Raw genomic sequence first — 15,430 nt, 5'->3', positions numbered from 1 at the left:
AAGGAACTGGTTTTCTCAGTGGAGAAGGGGCTGCCAAGTTGCCTTGTAGTCAAAGTGGAGGCTGGGGCAGGTGCACAAACTGCTGCTGGTAGCTTCCTGCACCTCCACACCAAGGGCTGCCGGAGCTCATGCTTTCCCCAGAGCCCCGAAGCCTGCAACCTCCATCACAGTGTGCAGTCAGACCGGCTGGCTCATTTTGGTGCGTGGTGTTGAATGATTAGCTTGGCTTAACCAGAAAGAGGAAATGGAACCCCGGAGTTCCACCCTTCACCACGCATCAGCTGCTTTTAAATAGACCTGCTGTTAGCAACAGGTCATCTGGAGCTGGAACAGCTTTGGTTCAGTTCCAGCTCTGCTACTGTGTGTGTGTGCATGCGTGTGTGCATGTGTGCCAGTAAATGATATCTCAGGAATGTTGCCCTGTGTACCCCTTCTAGCCTCAGTTTCCTCAGCCGGAAATGGGGATAAGCTTTGCTTCCTTTGGAGGATTGTGATGAGGTTAGAGGAGACCATCCAGGTAAAGCACTGGCACAGTGCCTGGCATGCAGTGAACAGCCCATAAATATTAGCCATTTTTTAAAAAGATTTTATTCCTACACTTAAAATATACATTTTTAAATGAGTAGGCCAACAGTATTGTAAAATCCAACGGTAAAATTTGCATTTACATTCTAGTTTGAATTTTGGGAGACAGTTGTATGTTAATGAATAATGACTATAATTGCTGCTTTCTCTTGCTTAATAACAAAAATGGTATAGTGAATAGCTGGAAATTAGAAAGCTAAGATGCTTTCCACATTTTCTCTTTGTTACCTCACTTGCACAAAAATAAATTAACAGCTCCTGAGTATTTATTATATATTATGTAGACTTATTTTGAAAGTCTGTTGTACAAGTCCTCATTATACTTTTTAGTATCCCCATTATTTACAGTACATTATTATCCTGTTTGTTATTATTATAATATTATTTTTAAGAAGCACTATACAAGTTTCCATGCATGCATCAGGGAATTTAGTCCTGTGTGGTGAAAATGAGAATGTGTTATCAACATATTGCATAATCAAATTTAATTCATTTCAGTTAAATTTTTATCTTTTATACTGTTCTTTTATGTAGCCACATTCATAATGTAGCTCCTAGGCTAAACATTAGACAGAAATAGGATACGTGAGTGGAACAATAATGGGCTCACTTTCTCATATGAAAAAAAGATCAGGATTGTATTAAATTACAAATTAATGGAAAAATAAAGCAAAAGATAATAGGATGACAACTTTATGCTGCTGTAAAGTATAGATTACAGAACATTGTTTTGCTGTTTATCAGATGAATATCCAATTTCCTTTGAACACTTGCTTTTAATTATATTAAAATATAATATAATCAAAATATCCCCTTCTAATATATTAAAGTGCTCCAATATAATTTGGCTATTGAGAAAGGAAGGCATTGAATAGCTATTATCATGTAGCCATTCCCATGAGCCCATGTAAGCACCTTAAAATATAATAAAGTTAAGCTCTCTTCAGAGATAAAGGACCTATTTATCCTTGAATTGTAGACTTTTTGTTGTGAGAGGATGCAGTCAAGATCATTTTGCTGCCCTAAACATGAGAAACAGCCCAACACCTTGGTGTGAGTCCACTGGAATTCCTCAAAAAATATCTACATTCTCTTCTACTGCCAATCATTCTTAGGGATTAGTGAAATCATATCCTTTAAATTTATTTGGACATCTGAGAGGACCTGGACAACTGACAGCCCTAGAGCCTGATAAAAAGGACATTTTGAACCCTCATTTGGTAAATATTCTCGGCAGGCAATAATGTTATCCTTATATTGATTACCTAGAGAGCTGCGAGTAGGAATAATGGGGAAAATCTTAATGTCTCTTAGCTTGCTTTCCCACCCATGGCTGCCTTGGGTGCTCGTTTGTACATCACTTTGGGGTAAGGGTGGATAGTTGTATGAGTCTAGGTGTGACTAATACCCCAGGATACCTCCCAGGTTAGGGGATGTTAATAGTCCATGAAGAGTAAATGGGAGAAAGCCTCTTGGTGATGGAGGAGCAGGTAGAGCAGGGTGCAGTTGGCACTGAGGAATGGCGTGTTGGGCAACTGTGGAAGCAGGAGAAGAGAGGAACAGTAGCCTCCTCCCAAGTGTTACCCAGGCTCTGGGCTCTGGAGAGAATATAGCTTTTCTCTTTGTGGGGGAAGGTACTATGGGGCAGTGAAAAGAGATGGGAGCCTGATCAAGGGAACCAACTTGTCTCCACTTTCCCCAGGCAGAGGCGTTTTCCCGAATAGAACATCACTGTGAGGCTCTAGTGGGAATGAAGCAGGGTTGGGGATCATTGGATCCTGTCTAGTTTCAAGTCAACAGGCTATTGCTTGGGTACTCTGCCTTGCAGGTTTCTTTTCCACCTGCTTCCTATTGGAATCACCTTCCCAAGTCCATCTTTCTTGCATCTGTTTGGCTACTAGTCAGAATCAAGATCTAATTTGGAACTGAAATGGAAACATTTGGGCAGCAGGAATCAGAAGTGAAGCCATGGGCTTCTCTGGCAAATCCTGGAATCCAATAACTTAAATTTAATAAACCCTGAACTTTATAAATACAGACCCAAGAGAGTTGAAATAATAACAATAACAACTATAAGAATACAGCTAATAAATATTGAGAGTTACTTTTGCTTGGAATCTTACTATAGTGTCTCATATCCTTGTCACGCAGTTGAGGAAATTGAAGCTTAGAGAGGTTAAGTAACTTGCCTAGAGTCATACACTTAGCCATGGCAGAGCTGAGATTCTAACCCAAGCACCCCATGTCCACAGGCCACAACTGTAATCGTTACACACAACTGCCAGCCTCATAGGAAATCCAGCCAGGGGTTCAGTAGCAAGAAACAACAAACATTCTCGGAGAGGTCAATTCTTAATGATTTTATTATCTGTGTATAATATTGCATTTGACATCATCAAACCAACTTTTTCTCTACTGAGTAGACTCTTAGAGTTGAAAAAACACATCTGAAATAGAAAGTCGGCATGCCTGGGCTTTGTCCCCATTTTGACACTATATGGCCTTGGGAAAGCCACCTCCGTTCCCTTACCTGCACAGTGAGGATGTGAATTCCCACAAATTATTTTATGCTTAATACATTAGTGTGTAAAATATTGGCCTACAAGACAATACCACTAATTAAATACTCAGATGTTATCTTTCAGACTTCTCAAACTGAACCACAATATTCAAATCTATTTGAAATATAACTGGTGGGTTTTTTTTTTTACAAATTGGTTATTTTTTTCATACCACAAAATCTTGCCATCAAGAGGCCTGATGAATCTACTTGACATTAAATATCTGTAGTTATCGTTATCATTTGGGAATATCAAAGTTTACTCTTCTTAATGTTTTCATACTTTGGAGTTTTCAATGAGGTATAAAAAATTATTCGTCCATGTGGATGCCCCAGATAAAAAATGAAGAGTGGCTATTGGGCAAAGAGTTTACGCACAGGAAGTCAAATGTTTTACTTTGCTAACATATACGGATCATCACTGATATTTCAATGAACTGTTAAATGGCATTTCTGTGTTTTATCAACAGATCAGCAGTACTCATGGTCACCAACTCAGCACTTCAATGAAGAAAGATACTCCCCTGCTCCTAGGAATATGAAAGGATTATCTGGGAGTCGAAATCAACCACAGTTATGTTCTGGACATACTTGTGGCTTAACACCCCCTGAAGATTGTGAACATACTCATGACCACATTCACCATGGGCAGGAAACAAGGCAGTCCTACTTGCTCAGCCCGACTGACAGCTGCCCAATGGAGCATCACCGTTGTTCACCCAGAAGTTCCATTCATTCTGAATGTATGATGATGCCCATGATGATGGGCGACCATATGTCTAGTAGCACTTTTCCCAGAATGCACTACAGTTCACATTACGATACAAGAGACGATTGTGCCATGTCTCACGCTAGCACAAAAATTAATCGAATTCCAGCCAATCTGTTGGACCAGTTTGAGAAACAACTCCCTCTCCACAGGGATGGATTCCATACTTTACAATACCAGAGGACTTCAACCGCCGCAGAACAGCGCAGTGAGAGTCCAGGGAGAATACGGCACCTTGTCCATTCTGTCCAAAAGCTCTTCACCAAGTCTCATTCTTTAGAAGGCTCTTCCAAGAGTAATGTCAATGGGACGAAAGGTGACAGTAGAGTGGATGACCACCACCACAGCCACCATTTGAAACATAGTAAAAGGAGTAAAAGCAAGGAGCGAAAACCCGAAAGCAAGCATAAACCAGGCATGAGTAGTTGGTGGAGTTCTGATGACAATTTGGACAGTGATAGCACTTACCGAACACCAAGCATGGTTCATAGGCACCATGTAGATCATATCTCCCACTGCTACCCTGAAACTCTCCAGAGCCCCTTTGGGGACCTGTCACTAAAGACTTCTAAAAGTAATAATGACGTAAAGTGCTCGGCCTGTGAAGGCTTAGCTATGACTCCTGATGCAAAGTACATGAAAAGGAGTTCCTGGTCCACCCTTACAGTAAGCCAGGCAAAGGAAGCTTATCGTAAGAGTTCCCTTAACTTGGATAAGCCTCTGGTCCATCAGGAAATCAAGCCTTCCTTGAGGCCATGCCATTACCTTCAGGTAAGGAGTCTCAATATTATGACTGTAATTTTGTAGAGGAGTCTTTTTTTTTTTTTAATATTCATTTTATTGAAATATATTCACATACCACGCAGTCATACAAAACGAATCGTACATTCGATTGTTCACAGTACCATTGCAGAGTTGTGCATTCATCACCAAAATCAATCCCTGACACCTTCATTACCACACACACAAAAGTAACAAGAATAATAATTAAAGTAAAAAAGAGCAATTGAAGTAAAAAAGAACACTGGGTACCTTTGTCTGTTTGTTTGCTTGTTTCCTTCCCCTATTTTTCTACTCATCCATCCATAAACTAGACCAAGGGGAGTGTGGTCCTTATGGCTTTCCCAATCCCATTGTCACCCCTCATAAGCTACATTTTTATACAATTGTCTTCAAGATTCATGGGTTCTGGCTTGTAGTTTGATGGTTTCTGGTATTGTAGAGGAGTCTTAATAGGAAAATATCACAGGAGCTAGTAAATGGCCTGCTCTGGGAAAGCCTTTGAAGACTTCTTAATTCTTCCTTTGAACCATAGCCCTAAACATGGTGGGCCCTTCCCTTTAATGCCTCTAATGCTAGAGATTTAACGACAACAACAAAAACATATTAGCTCACATTAGTGTTTTCCGGTCTGAAAGTTGATGGTTTGTTTGGTCTAATGTAAATTGGCCTGCAACTTTAATGAGTTCATTTACCATACCTGACAATAGCATCCTTAAGTCTTCATAATACCAATGAGTCTGCTCATGGAAATGCAACTGTTTCTCTGGGATGTGGATTAAATGAATGTATCATCAGCAATAATTAAAGACAGTAGATTGCTTGGAGGTAGCATATTATGGAATTCCCTATTTTGCATAATATCCCTGTCATCTATGTCTCCTATCATGCCATTGCTGAATATGCCAGGGGGAAGTGTTCGCCCACTGGGGAGTCATCCCCTCTTTTAAGGATGCTTCTACAATTACCTCTATCAGCTAATAGTGCTATTACCAAAACTTGAGAGTCTGAGGTTTTCATTACTATGTGTATTTTTTATTTTTTGTATTCCAATTCAGAAATCACGTCTACTTGCCTGAGAGCGGTTGCTATAAGCTGTGCATTGGTTTAGAGAAATCTTCACAGAATAATGAGTAATAATGCTAAATGCTAGCTGAGTCATCAGGCAGTCAATTAATGGAACAGATAAACAACTGCAAATCTTTTCATGAGTCGGGGGATGGCAAATCATTTCAGCGACATCTATTGCCATCCTGATACATTGTGCAAAAACCCAGTGGTTATGTTTTAAAGTGAAATGCTAACCAAATTGCTTTCACAGACAGATTTATTCAAAGACAGAGTTTTATTCTTTGATATAAAACATTTTTATAGCAAAGGTATAGGCTTAAATTTTGCTTATAAACAGCAGACCCTAAGAATATCCAAATATAAAAAATTTACATATTTCAAGGAATGTGAGAGTCAGGTTTCCCTCTTTGATCTTTTCATTGATATAGAAGCAAAACTTTAGTTTTTCTCTGTATTTGTAGCTGAAAAATCCCAAATTCAGTGTCTCCTGAACACTTTAGGGGTATGATACTGTTACAGTGTTTTCATCCAGGTCTGCCTAACTCCAAAGCCTGCATTCTCTCCACTCTACCTACCCTGGCCATACCTTCTCTGCAATATTTCTCATTCTTCAACCCTATCTTCTCTCTGAAGCTTTTTCTGACCACTTCCCCGTTTAAACAAACTTTACTCTGCCCTTCAACAGCTATTTTAAATTTTTCTAATTATGGAAAATACCAATCTTATGCAAAGGCAAAAGAGTAATATAATAAATCATGATACACCTATCACCCGTCTTAAAAACTATCAATTCATAGCCAATTTTGTTTCATTTATACCTTAACCATTTCCCACCCAGGTTGTGTGGAAAACAATTTAATACATCATATAATTTCCACAGTAAATATTTCTGTATTTGATTTCAAAAAGATCCACACTGAAAGATAAGGACTCTTTCTGTTGAAAGATAACCACAATATCATTATCAAACACACATGTTAAAAAACAGTAATTCCTTAATATTTTCAAATATCCAGTCAATATGCAAATTTCCCTGATGGCTCACAGATTTTCTTAATGATTTTTTAAATTAGAGAAGTTTTATGTTTACAGAAATATCATGCAGAAAATACAGAGTTCCCATATACCCTCCCTATACATTGTGCAAAAACCCAGTGGTTATGTTTTAAAGTGAAATGCTAACCAAATTCTTTTGTATTAGTATACCTTTGTTACGATGATGAAAGAATATAATTGTGCTATAATTGTCCATAGTTTAAATTAGGGTTCACTTGTTTTGTTTTACAGTTCTGTGGTTTTTTAAAAATTTTTATTTCAGTAACATTTATACAAAATATCAGTGATATTAATTACATTCGTAACATTGTGCTACCATCACCACCAACCGTGAAGAAACATCACCACCAAAAAGAAACTCCCTACAAATTAAGCATTAACTCCCCATTTCATACACCTACCCCAGCTCCTGGTAACTGTGTTCTAGTTTCTGACTCTTTGAATATCTGTATTCTAATTACTTTGTATCAGTGAGATCATACATTTTTTTTCTTTTGTGTCTAACTTAATTTCATTCAACATGTCTTCAAGGTCCATCCATGTGTCCCATGTATCAGACCATGGTTTAACTTAGGGTTCATTCTTTATATAGTGGAGTTCCATAGATTTTTTTTTTTTTTTTTTTTTTTTTTTTTTTTATCCTATTACCATGTATACAACCTAACATTTCCCCTTTCAACCACATTCATGTATGTGTGTGTGTATTTCAGTGCTGTTAATTATGCTCAAAATGTTGTGCTACCATCACCACCATCCATTACCAAAACTTTTCCTTCATTCCAAATAGGAACCCTGTACATTTTAAGCCCTTAGCTTCCTATTCCCTATCCCCACCCTGTTCCCTAGTAAACTTTATTCTAGAGTCTGACTTTATGAGTTTGCTTATTCTGATTATTTCATATCAGTGAGATCATACAATATTTATCCTTTGGATCTGGCTTGTTTCACTCAAACATGATGTCTTCAGGGTTCCTCCATATTGTCACATGTAACAGAACTTCATTCCTTTTTATGGCTAAATAATATTCAGTTATATGTATATACCACATTTTATTTATCAGTTCATCAGTTGATGGAGACATGGGTTGCTTCCATCTTTTGGCAATTGTGAATAGTGCCGCTATGAATATTGATGTTCAAATATCTGTTTGATTCTCTGCTTTCAATTCTTCTGGGTGTATACCTAGTGGCAGGATTGCTGAATCATATGGCAATTCTAGAATTAGCTTCCTGAATAACTGCCAAACTATATTCCACAGCAGCTACACCATTTTACATGGCCATCAGCAATGAATGAGTGCTCTTTTTTCTCCATATCTTCTCCAACCCTTGTAGTGGTCTGATTTTTTAATAGTGGCCGTTATATTAGGTGTGAAATGATATTTCATTGTGGTTTTGATTTGCATTTCCCTAATAGCTAATGATATTGAGCATCTTTTCATGTGCTTTTTTGGGCATTTGGACATCTTCCTTAGAGAGATGTTGTTCTAGTTTGCTAATCGTGCCGGAATGCAAAATACCAAAGATGGATTGGCTTTTATAAAAGGGGGTTTATTTCGTTACACAGTTACAGTCTTAAGACCATAAAGTGTCCAAGGTAATACATCAGCAGTTGGGTACCTTCACTGGAGGATGGCCAGTGGTATCCGGAAAACCTCTGTTAGCTGGGAAGGCACGTGGCTGGCGTCTGCTCCAAAGTTCTGGTTTCAAAATGGCTTTCTCCCAGGATGTTCTTCTCTAGGATGCAGTTCCTCAAAAATGTCACTCTTAGCTGCTCTTAGGGTGTTTGTCCTCTCTTAGCTTCTCTGGAGCAAGAGTCTGCTTTCAGCATCTGTCTTCAAACTGTTGCTCATCTGCAGCTCCTGTTTTTCTTCAAAGTGTCCCTCTTGGCTGTAGCAGCTTGCTTCTTCTGTCTGATCTTAAATAGTGCTCCAGTAATTTAATTCAGACCCACCCTGAATGGGCGGGCCAACACCTCCATGGAAATTATCCAATCAGACTCATCACCCACAGTTGGGTAGGGCGCATCTCCATGGAAACACTCAAAGAATTACAATCTAATTAACACTGATAGGTCTGCCCACACAAGATTACATCAAAGATAAGGCGTTTGGGGGGACATAATACATTCAAACTGGCACAGATGTCTATTCAAGTCTTTTTCCCCATTTTTAAGTTGAGTTGTTTGTCTTTTTGCTGTTAAATTGCAGGATTTCTTTACATATTCTAGAACTTGAACCTTTTTTGGATATGTGGTTTCCAAATATCCTCTCTCATTTGTAGGCTGTCATTTTACTTTCATTACAAAGTGCTTTGAGGCTCAAAAGTTTTAGTTTTAATGAGGTTCCTTTATCTAATTTTTTCTTCCGTTGCTTGTGTTTTGTGTATAAAGTCTAAGAAACCGTTACCTAACACAGGGTCCTGAAGATGCTTCCCTGTGTTTTCTTCGAGGAGTTTGATAGTTCTGACTCTTATATTTGGGTCTGTGATCCATTTTGAGCTGATTTTTGTATAAGGTGTGCGCTAGGGTCCTCCTTTCTTTTGCAAGTGGAGATCAAGTATTCCCAATACCATTTATTAAAGAGACACAATTGAGTGGTCTTTGCCCCCTTTACAAAAATCAGTTGGCCATAAATGTGTGGGTCAATTTCTGAGCTCTCAATTCAATTTCATTGGTCTATATGTCTGTCCTTGTGCCAATACCATGCTGTTTTGATTACTGTGGCTAAGGAATAAGTTTTAAGATCTGAAAGTATGAATCCTCCAATTTTATTCTTCCTTCTCAAGATGGCTTTAGCTATTTGGGGTCCCTTACCCTTCCATATAAATTTGATTATTGGCTTTTCCATGTCTGCAAAGTAGGTTGTTGGAATTTTCATTGGGATTGTGTTGAATCTATAAATTTCTTTGGGTAGAAGTGACATCTTAACAATATTTAGGCTACCAATCCATGAGCACAGAAATCCCTTCATTTATTAGGTCTTCTTTGATTTCTTTTAATGATATTGTATCATTTTCTGTGTACAAGTCCTTTACATCTTGTTTAGATTTATTCCTAGATTTTATAATCTTTTAATTGCTATTATGAATGGAATTTTTTCTTGTTTTCTTCTTCCAATTGTTCATTCCTTGTGTACAGAAACACTTGATTTTTGGGTGTTGATCTTGTACCCCGTTACTTTCTTGAAATCATTTATTAGCTCTAGGAACTTTTGGTTTTCTTTTTTGTTTTTGTTTTTGTTTTGTTTTTTTTTTAGGATTTTCTGTAAATAGAATCATGTCATCTACAAATAGGGAAAGTTTTACTTCTTCCTTTGTAACTTGGATGCCTTTTTTCTTTTTTTTACCAAATTGCTCTGGCTAGAACTTCCAGTACAATGTTGAATAACAGTGGTGACAGTGGGCATCCTTGCCTTGTTCCTGATCTTAGAGGAAAAGCTTTTAGTCTTTCACCATTAAGTAGAATGCTAGCAATGGGGTTTTCATATATGTCCTTTATCAGGTTGAAGAAGTTTCTTTCTTTTCCTATCTTTCAAAGTGTTTTATCAAGAAAGGATGTTGGATTTTGTCAAATGCCTTTTTTGCACCAATTGAGAGGATCATGTGGTTTTTCCCCTTCAATTTGTTAATGTGTTGTATTTCATTAATTGATCTTCTTATGTTGAATCATCTTTACAAACCTGGGATAAAACTCACTTGATCATGGTGTATAATTATTTTAATCTGCTGTTGGATTCAGTTTGCTGGTAATTTTCTAGAGGATTTTTGCATGTGTATTCATAAGCGATCTTGGTCTGTAATTTTCTTTTCTTGTGGTATCTTTATCTGGCTTTGGTATTACAGTAATCTTGGCCTTACAGAATGAGTTAGGAGGTGTTCCCTTCAATTTGTTTCTTCAATTTTTGGATGAGTTTGAGCAGGATTGGTGTTAATTCTGCTTGGAACGTTTGGCAAAATTCACCAGTGAATCCATATGGTCCTAGGCTTTTCATTATTGGATGTTTTTTTTTTTCTTTTTTCTTTCTTTCTTTTTATTTTTAATGACTGACTTAATCTCTTTGTTATTGGTCTGTTTTGATCTTCTATTTCTTTAAGAGTCAGTGTAGGTAGTTGGTGTTTTTCTAGGAATTTGTTCATTTCATGATGTTATCTAATTTGTTGGCATGCAGTTTTTCATAGTATCCCCTTATAATCTTTTTTTGTTTCTGTGGGGTCAGTAGTAATGTCCCCCCTTTCTTTTTTTCTTTTTAAATTGCATTTGTATTTACTTCACCTATAGTTGATTTTTGTGTATGGTGTGAGCTATGGGCCTAATTTCATGCTTTCGTTGTATAAATATATCTAATTGCCCCAGCATAAGTATAGTTTATTGAAGTCTGTCATTTTCCCCTCCTTTCATTTCTGATTTTAGTTATTTGTGAGAGGACACAAATAACTTCTTTCTCAGTCTAGCTAACGGTTTTTTATTTTATTGATATTTTCAAACAACCAAATTTTGGTTTTGTTAGTTCTCTCTATTCTTTTATTCTCTGTTTCATTTATCTCAGCTCTAATATTTGTTGTTTCCTGTCTGTGCATCTTTGGGTTTAGTTGGCTCTTCTTTTTTTAGATCCTCCAGTTGTGAGGTTAGGTCTCTGATTTGAGGTCCTTCTTTCTTAATGTAAGCATTTAGAGCTATAAATTTCCCTCTCAGCATAACCTTTGCTGCATCCAATAAGTTTGGGTATGCTTCATTTGCCTCAAGATACTTCCTAATTTCCCTGGTGAGTTCTTCTTATCCCTGTGTTACTTAATTTCTACCTTCATTCAATTTTGATTGAAGAAGATACATTGTATGATTTCAGTATTTCTGAATTTACAGAGACCTGTTTGGTGACCTAACATCTATCCTGGAGAATGATCCTTGTGCACTCGAGAGGAATGTGTATTCTGCTGCTGTTGGGTGAAGTGTTCTATTTATGTCTGTTAAGTCTAGCTGATTTAGAGCATTGTTCAAGTCTTCTGATTTTTCTTGATCTTCTTTCTAGATGTTGTATCCATTATTGAAAGTGATGTATTGAAGTCTCCTATTATTAAGATAGAACTGTCTATTTCTCCTTTCAAATCTGTGAAAATTTCCTCCATAAGGTTTGGGGCTCTGCCTTTAGGTACATTATATGTATAATTGTTATGTCTTCTTGTTGAATTGACCCCTTCTTTGTCCCTTGTAATAGTTTTTAACAAAATTTGAGTTTATCTAATATTAGTATGGTTACCCAAGCTCTCTTTTGGTTACTATTTGCATGGTATTTTTTTTTCCATCCTTTCAATTTTAACCTATTGTGTCTTTGACTTTAAGAGAAGTCTTTGAATACAGCATTTAGTTGGATCATGCTTTTTTATCCATTCTGCCAATATCTGGCTCTTGAGTGGAGAGTTTAATCCATTTACATTTAAAGTAACTACTGATAATGCAGGGCATTGCAAACTTTTTAACAATTTGAATCAGTATCCAGGTAAGGGGCATTTGGTTGATTTGTCTCTTAAATCTTTTTGAAAATTTAAAGGTTTCTCCTCTCTTTCTTTTTTCTCTCTCTCCTATTCCTGCATCTCTGAAATTTTATTTGTTTTAGAAGCCAGTGAATCTGTCTGATAGCTTCCTGCAGTCTGGATTCTGAGGCTCCATCTCATAGTCTCATTTAAAATCTTTCTCTAGTCCTTGAATTTCTGTAATTGGTAGTTAGGCCTTTGAGCTCTTGAACTTATCTACCACATTGTTTCTTACTGTATGCTTTTTTTGTTCACTAAATATATTAGATTCATAATTATATTTCTCAGACACTAACCATGCCAGATCTTCCCCTTTTTCTACTTCTGAAGCCTCCACACAGTTTAACATATTACAAGTAAGTGCCTGGGGAAAATTTGCAGGGTGATTAACGGATATTAGTGAGAATAGGTTAAGGTTGAGCTGTTACTCTCATAAAATACATTTTTCCAGACTTTAAAACACTTTATCTTTAGATAGTAACATGTGAAAAGTAAGAGGTTGTAATTTGATCCTGTAGTGAAAAATAATGTGACTCAGTGGAACACAGCATTAAAATAAATTCCCCCTGATATTAAATAATACCTCTATAAGGCAGAGATGAGAAAGAGAAAAGAAAAAGAATTCCCATGCCACCCCTCCAAAACCCCACCAATTGTCTCACTTCCTAGGAAGAGCTGTGTACACTTCATAGTAGTAGACTCTGGTCATGTATAATTCTCATTAAATATAACTCCTGTCTTGGACATCAATGTAGGCTTCTTATTGTTCATTTCAATAATGTATCCTCAGAAATTAAACCTGGAACATTGTCATCCAAAGGTCAGGAAAACATTTCCATCAGTATGCAAAACACTGTTGGATCCCCAGGAAGTAGCTGTGGCTTCTGTTTAAATCCTGCTGCACACTGAATGCAGTGCACCCATTCAGAGTGGCATTTTCTTCCAGGAGAAAATTCCCCCCATTCTTCTAGTCTACCTCTAAATGAAACCCACCACTTTCTGAGATGCAGTATAGTGGTTTTTTCCCCTTTCTCATTGTCCTTTAGTAGTCATGGCCAGATTACTTGTAAGGAGATTTATAAAGATGAACATCACAAATTATACTCATATCTCCCCAGGCCATTTTTGTCCTAGGTCTCAACTGAATTGATGTCCTGAATTTCCAAGAGGTTCTTACACATTTCTTTGCTTGTTTAGATTGGATTAAACTTTCTGGTGGTAAGAGAGAGATTTCTGGATCCTCACAAGCCCATATTTTATTCCACAATCAGCAAATCAGGGAATTAAAGGAATTTGTATATGCTGTTATAATAATAAAATTTAAAAGAACAAGGAGAGAGGGAAAAAGTTGTTTTTTTTTTTTTAATTTTCACCCAAAACTTTCAGATTTTAAGCCAACCAAAAAGATAGCTTTTTATGTTCATCTTTGATTTACATGGACTACATAGTTAACATTAGAGGGGAATTTCTCATGATTTTAAATAGCTAAAAACACAAAATAAATAGAATTAAAAAATATTCTGATCCTATTTTCATCTTTTAAAAAGCTTTTGTTTTCATATTTTCTACCTCAGCAAAGCAAAGCATTTAAAGTAAAAATTTTAAGGACTGGCAATTAATTTGGATAAGTGATTCACTTCACCTTGGTTCAATGGAAACAATGGCACCCTGTGTCATATGCTATACAAAGTGCTGAGAAGACTAAGATTAGCATAGACATGCTCCACCCTGGAGGATCCCTGGTCCAGTCCTGGAGCGAACAGCACCTGCCTGTGGCACGCTGGGGAGAGTGCAGGATGTAAGGAGAGCACAGCCAAGGATCCCATCCTGGCCCCCTGCAGCTCTCTGCTCCCCTTCTCTTGGAGACTTGCCACCAAATGGCACCTGCCGCCTCGCGCTCCATCCCCACTCCTTTACCTTTCTTTATTTCCCTCAGTTTGCCTTTTTCACTTTTGCTTTCCTCTTCTTCTAATCCCCTTCATTTTCTCTTGAAAAGTGAAGTTCCTCCTGAACCTGTCCACACCCTGGCCTATGGTTTAGACCTGGCTGTGGTCCTTGGCCCCACCTTTTCCCTTCCTGGAGAAGAGGTGGGTGGTTTGAGGCTGACTGTTGATTTAAGCAATTTTTTGATTCAATGTTTATTTTATCCCACTGTTTTATTTTATATATTCTGATATAACCAAAGGCAAGATTTTGTTTTGCTTTTTACCATGTGGTCCTCTTCCATTTTGATATGTTGGGAGAAGGGGCTGAAGGGAGAAAAGGAACAGGGGGGAAAGAATAGGATGAATAATTTTGAGAAATGAAAAATTTTCCCAAATTTAAAAGTGTTTCAAATCCCCTTCCTTCACTCTCTCATTCCTGCAGAGACTTAAAAGCTATCCTGTGTGCTGATCAAGGAACGAGTCTTTGCAACCATTCATTGGAAAGGATTTTAAATTCACTATTTTGTAAATTGTGATGATCCCTCCCTTTAAGATTCCAGAGTGAACGTTTGGTGATAACATTAATGAAATTTCCAGTGTATGTACAAAAATTACACCTTAAAAAATAATTTACAATATGGCCTACTTGACTAATATTATCGTTATGAATGCTTCCAATAGAAAAATCAAAGATCTAATTGTGATCTTTGGGTTCCTTTGACTCTGAGGTTGTAAAGTTCTGAGATACCATCCTCATTCAAACAATAAATATTTATTGCATTCACTGTTCCAAGTGCTGGGTTCTAAATTTGTGCCACATGGGTTCTGGCTCTCACTTATCAAGACCATCCCCATTGAGGCCCCTTTTCTGCTCATGTAGAGCAGGAAGGGATCCTCCCTGTGTGCTCTGCTTCTTCTACCTCAGTGCAATGGGGTCCACTGGAGCTGTTTTTCCCCATAATCATGAAGTCACTATCTTCAGCCTGGTGGATTGGGTAGTGAATCCCTGCACACACTACCAGGTCGGTGAATGATCAGAAAGGACTGATGTCCAGTATGAAGGTGCAGGGATGATGAGAAGCTTGGCTGGAAAAGCTGTTTGGAGCCTAAGGCTAATGACATACAACTTAAGGTCATCCCAGCCTTTTGCTCCAT

General features: G+C 37.5%; 1 protein-coding gene across 2 annotated transcripts in view; it reads left to right on the top strand.

The window, feature by feature from the left end:
• Positions 1 to 15,430, top strand: part of DLGAP2 (DLG associated protein 2) — a 666,966-nt gene that overhangs the window by 501,461 nt on the left and 150,075 nt on the right. For both annotated transcript variants that reach the window (XM_037813208.1, XM_037813209.1), the window contains one exon: positions 3,616 to 4,685. In XM_037813208.1, the coding sequence (XP_037669136.1) occupies positions 3,616 to 4,685 (1,070 nt within the window). The remainder of the gene's footprint in view (positions 1 to 3,615; positions 4,686 to 15,430) is intronic.

The sequence above is a fragment of the Choloepus didactylus genome, chromosome 20, assembly GCF_015220235.1.
Source record: "Choloepus didactylus isolate mChoDid1 chromosome 20, mChoDid1.pri, whole genome shotgun sequence".
Taxonomy (NCBI): Eukaryota; Metazoa; Chordata; class Mammalia; order Pilosa; family Megalonychidae; genus Choloepus; species Choloepus didactylus.
The sequence above is the reverse complement of the archived record's forward strand: the minus strand, read 5'-3'. Positions and strand labels throughout refer to the sequence as shown.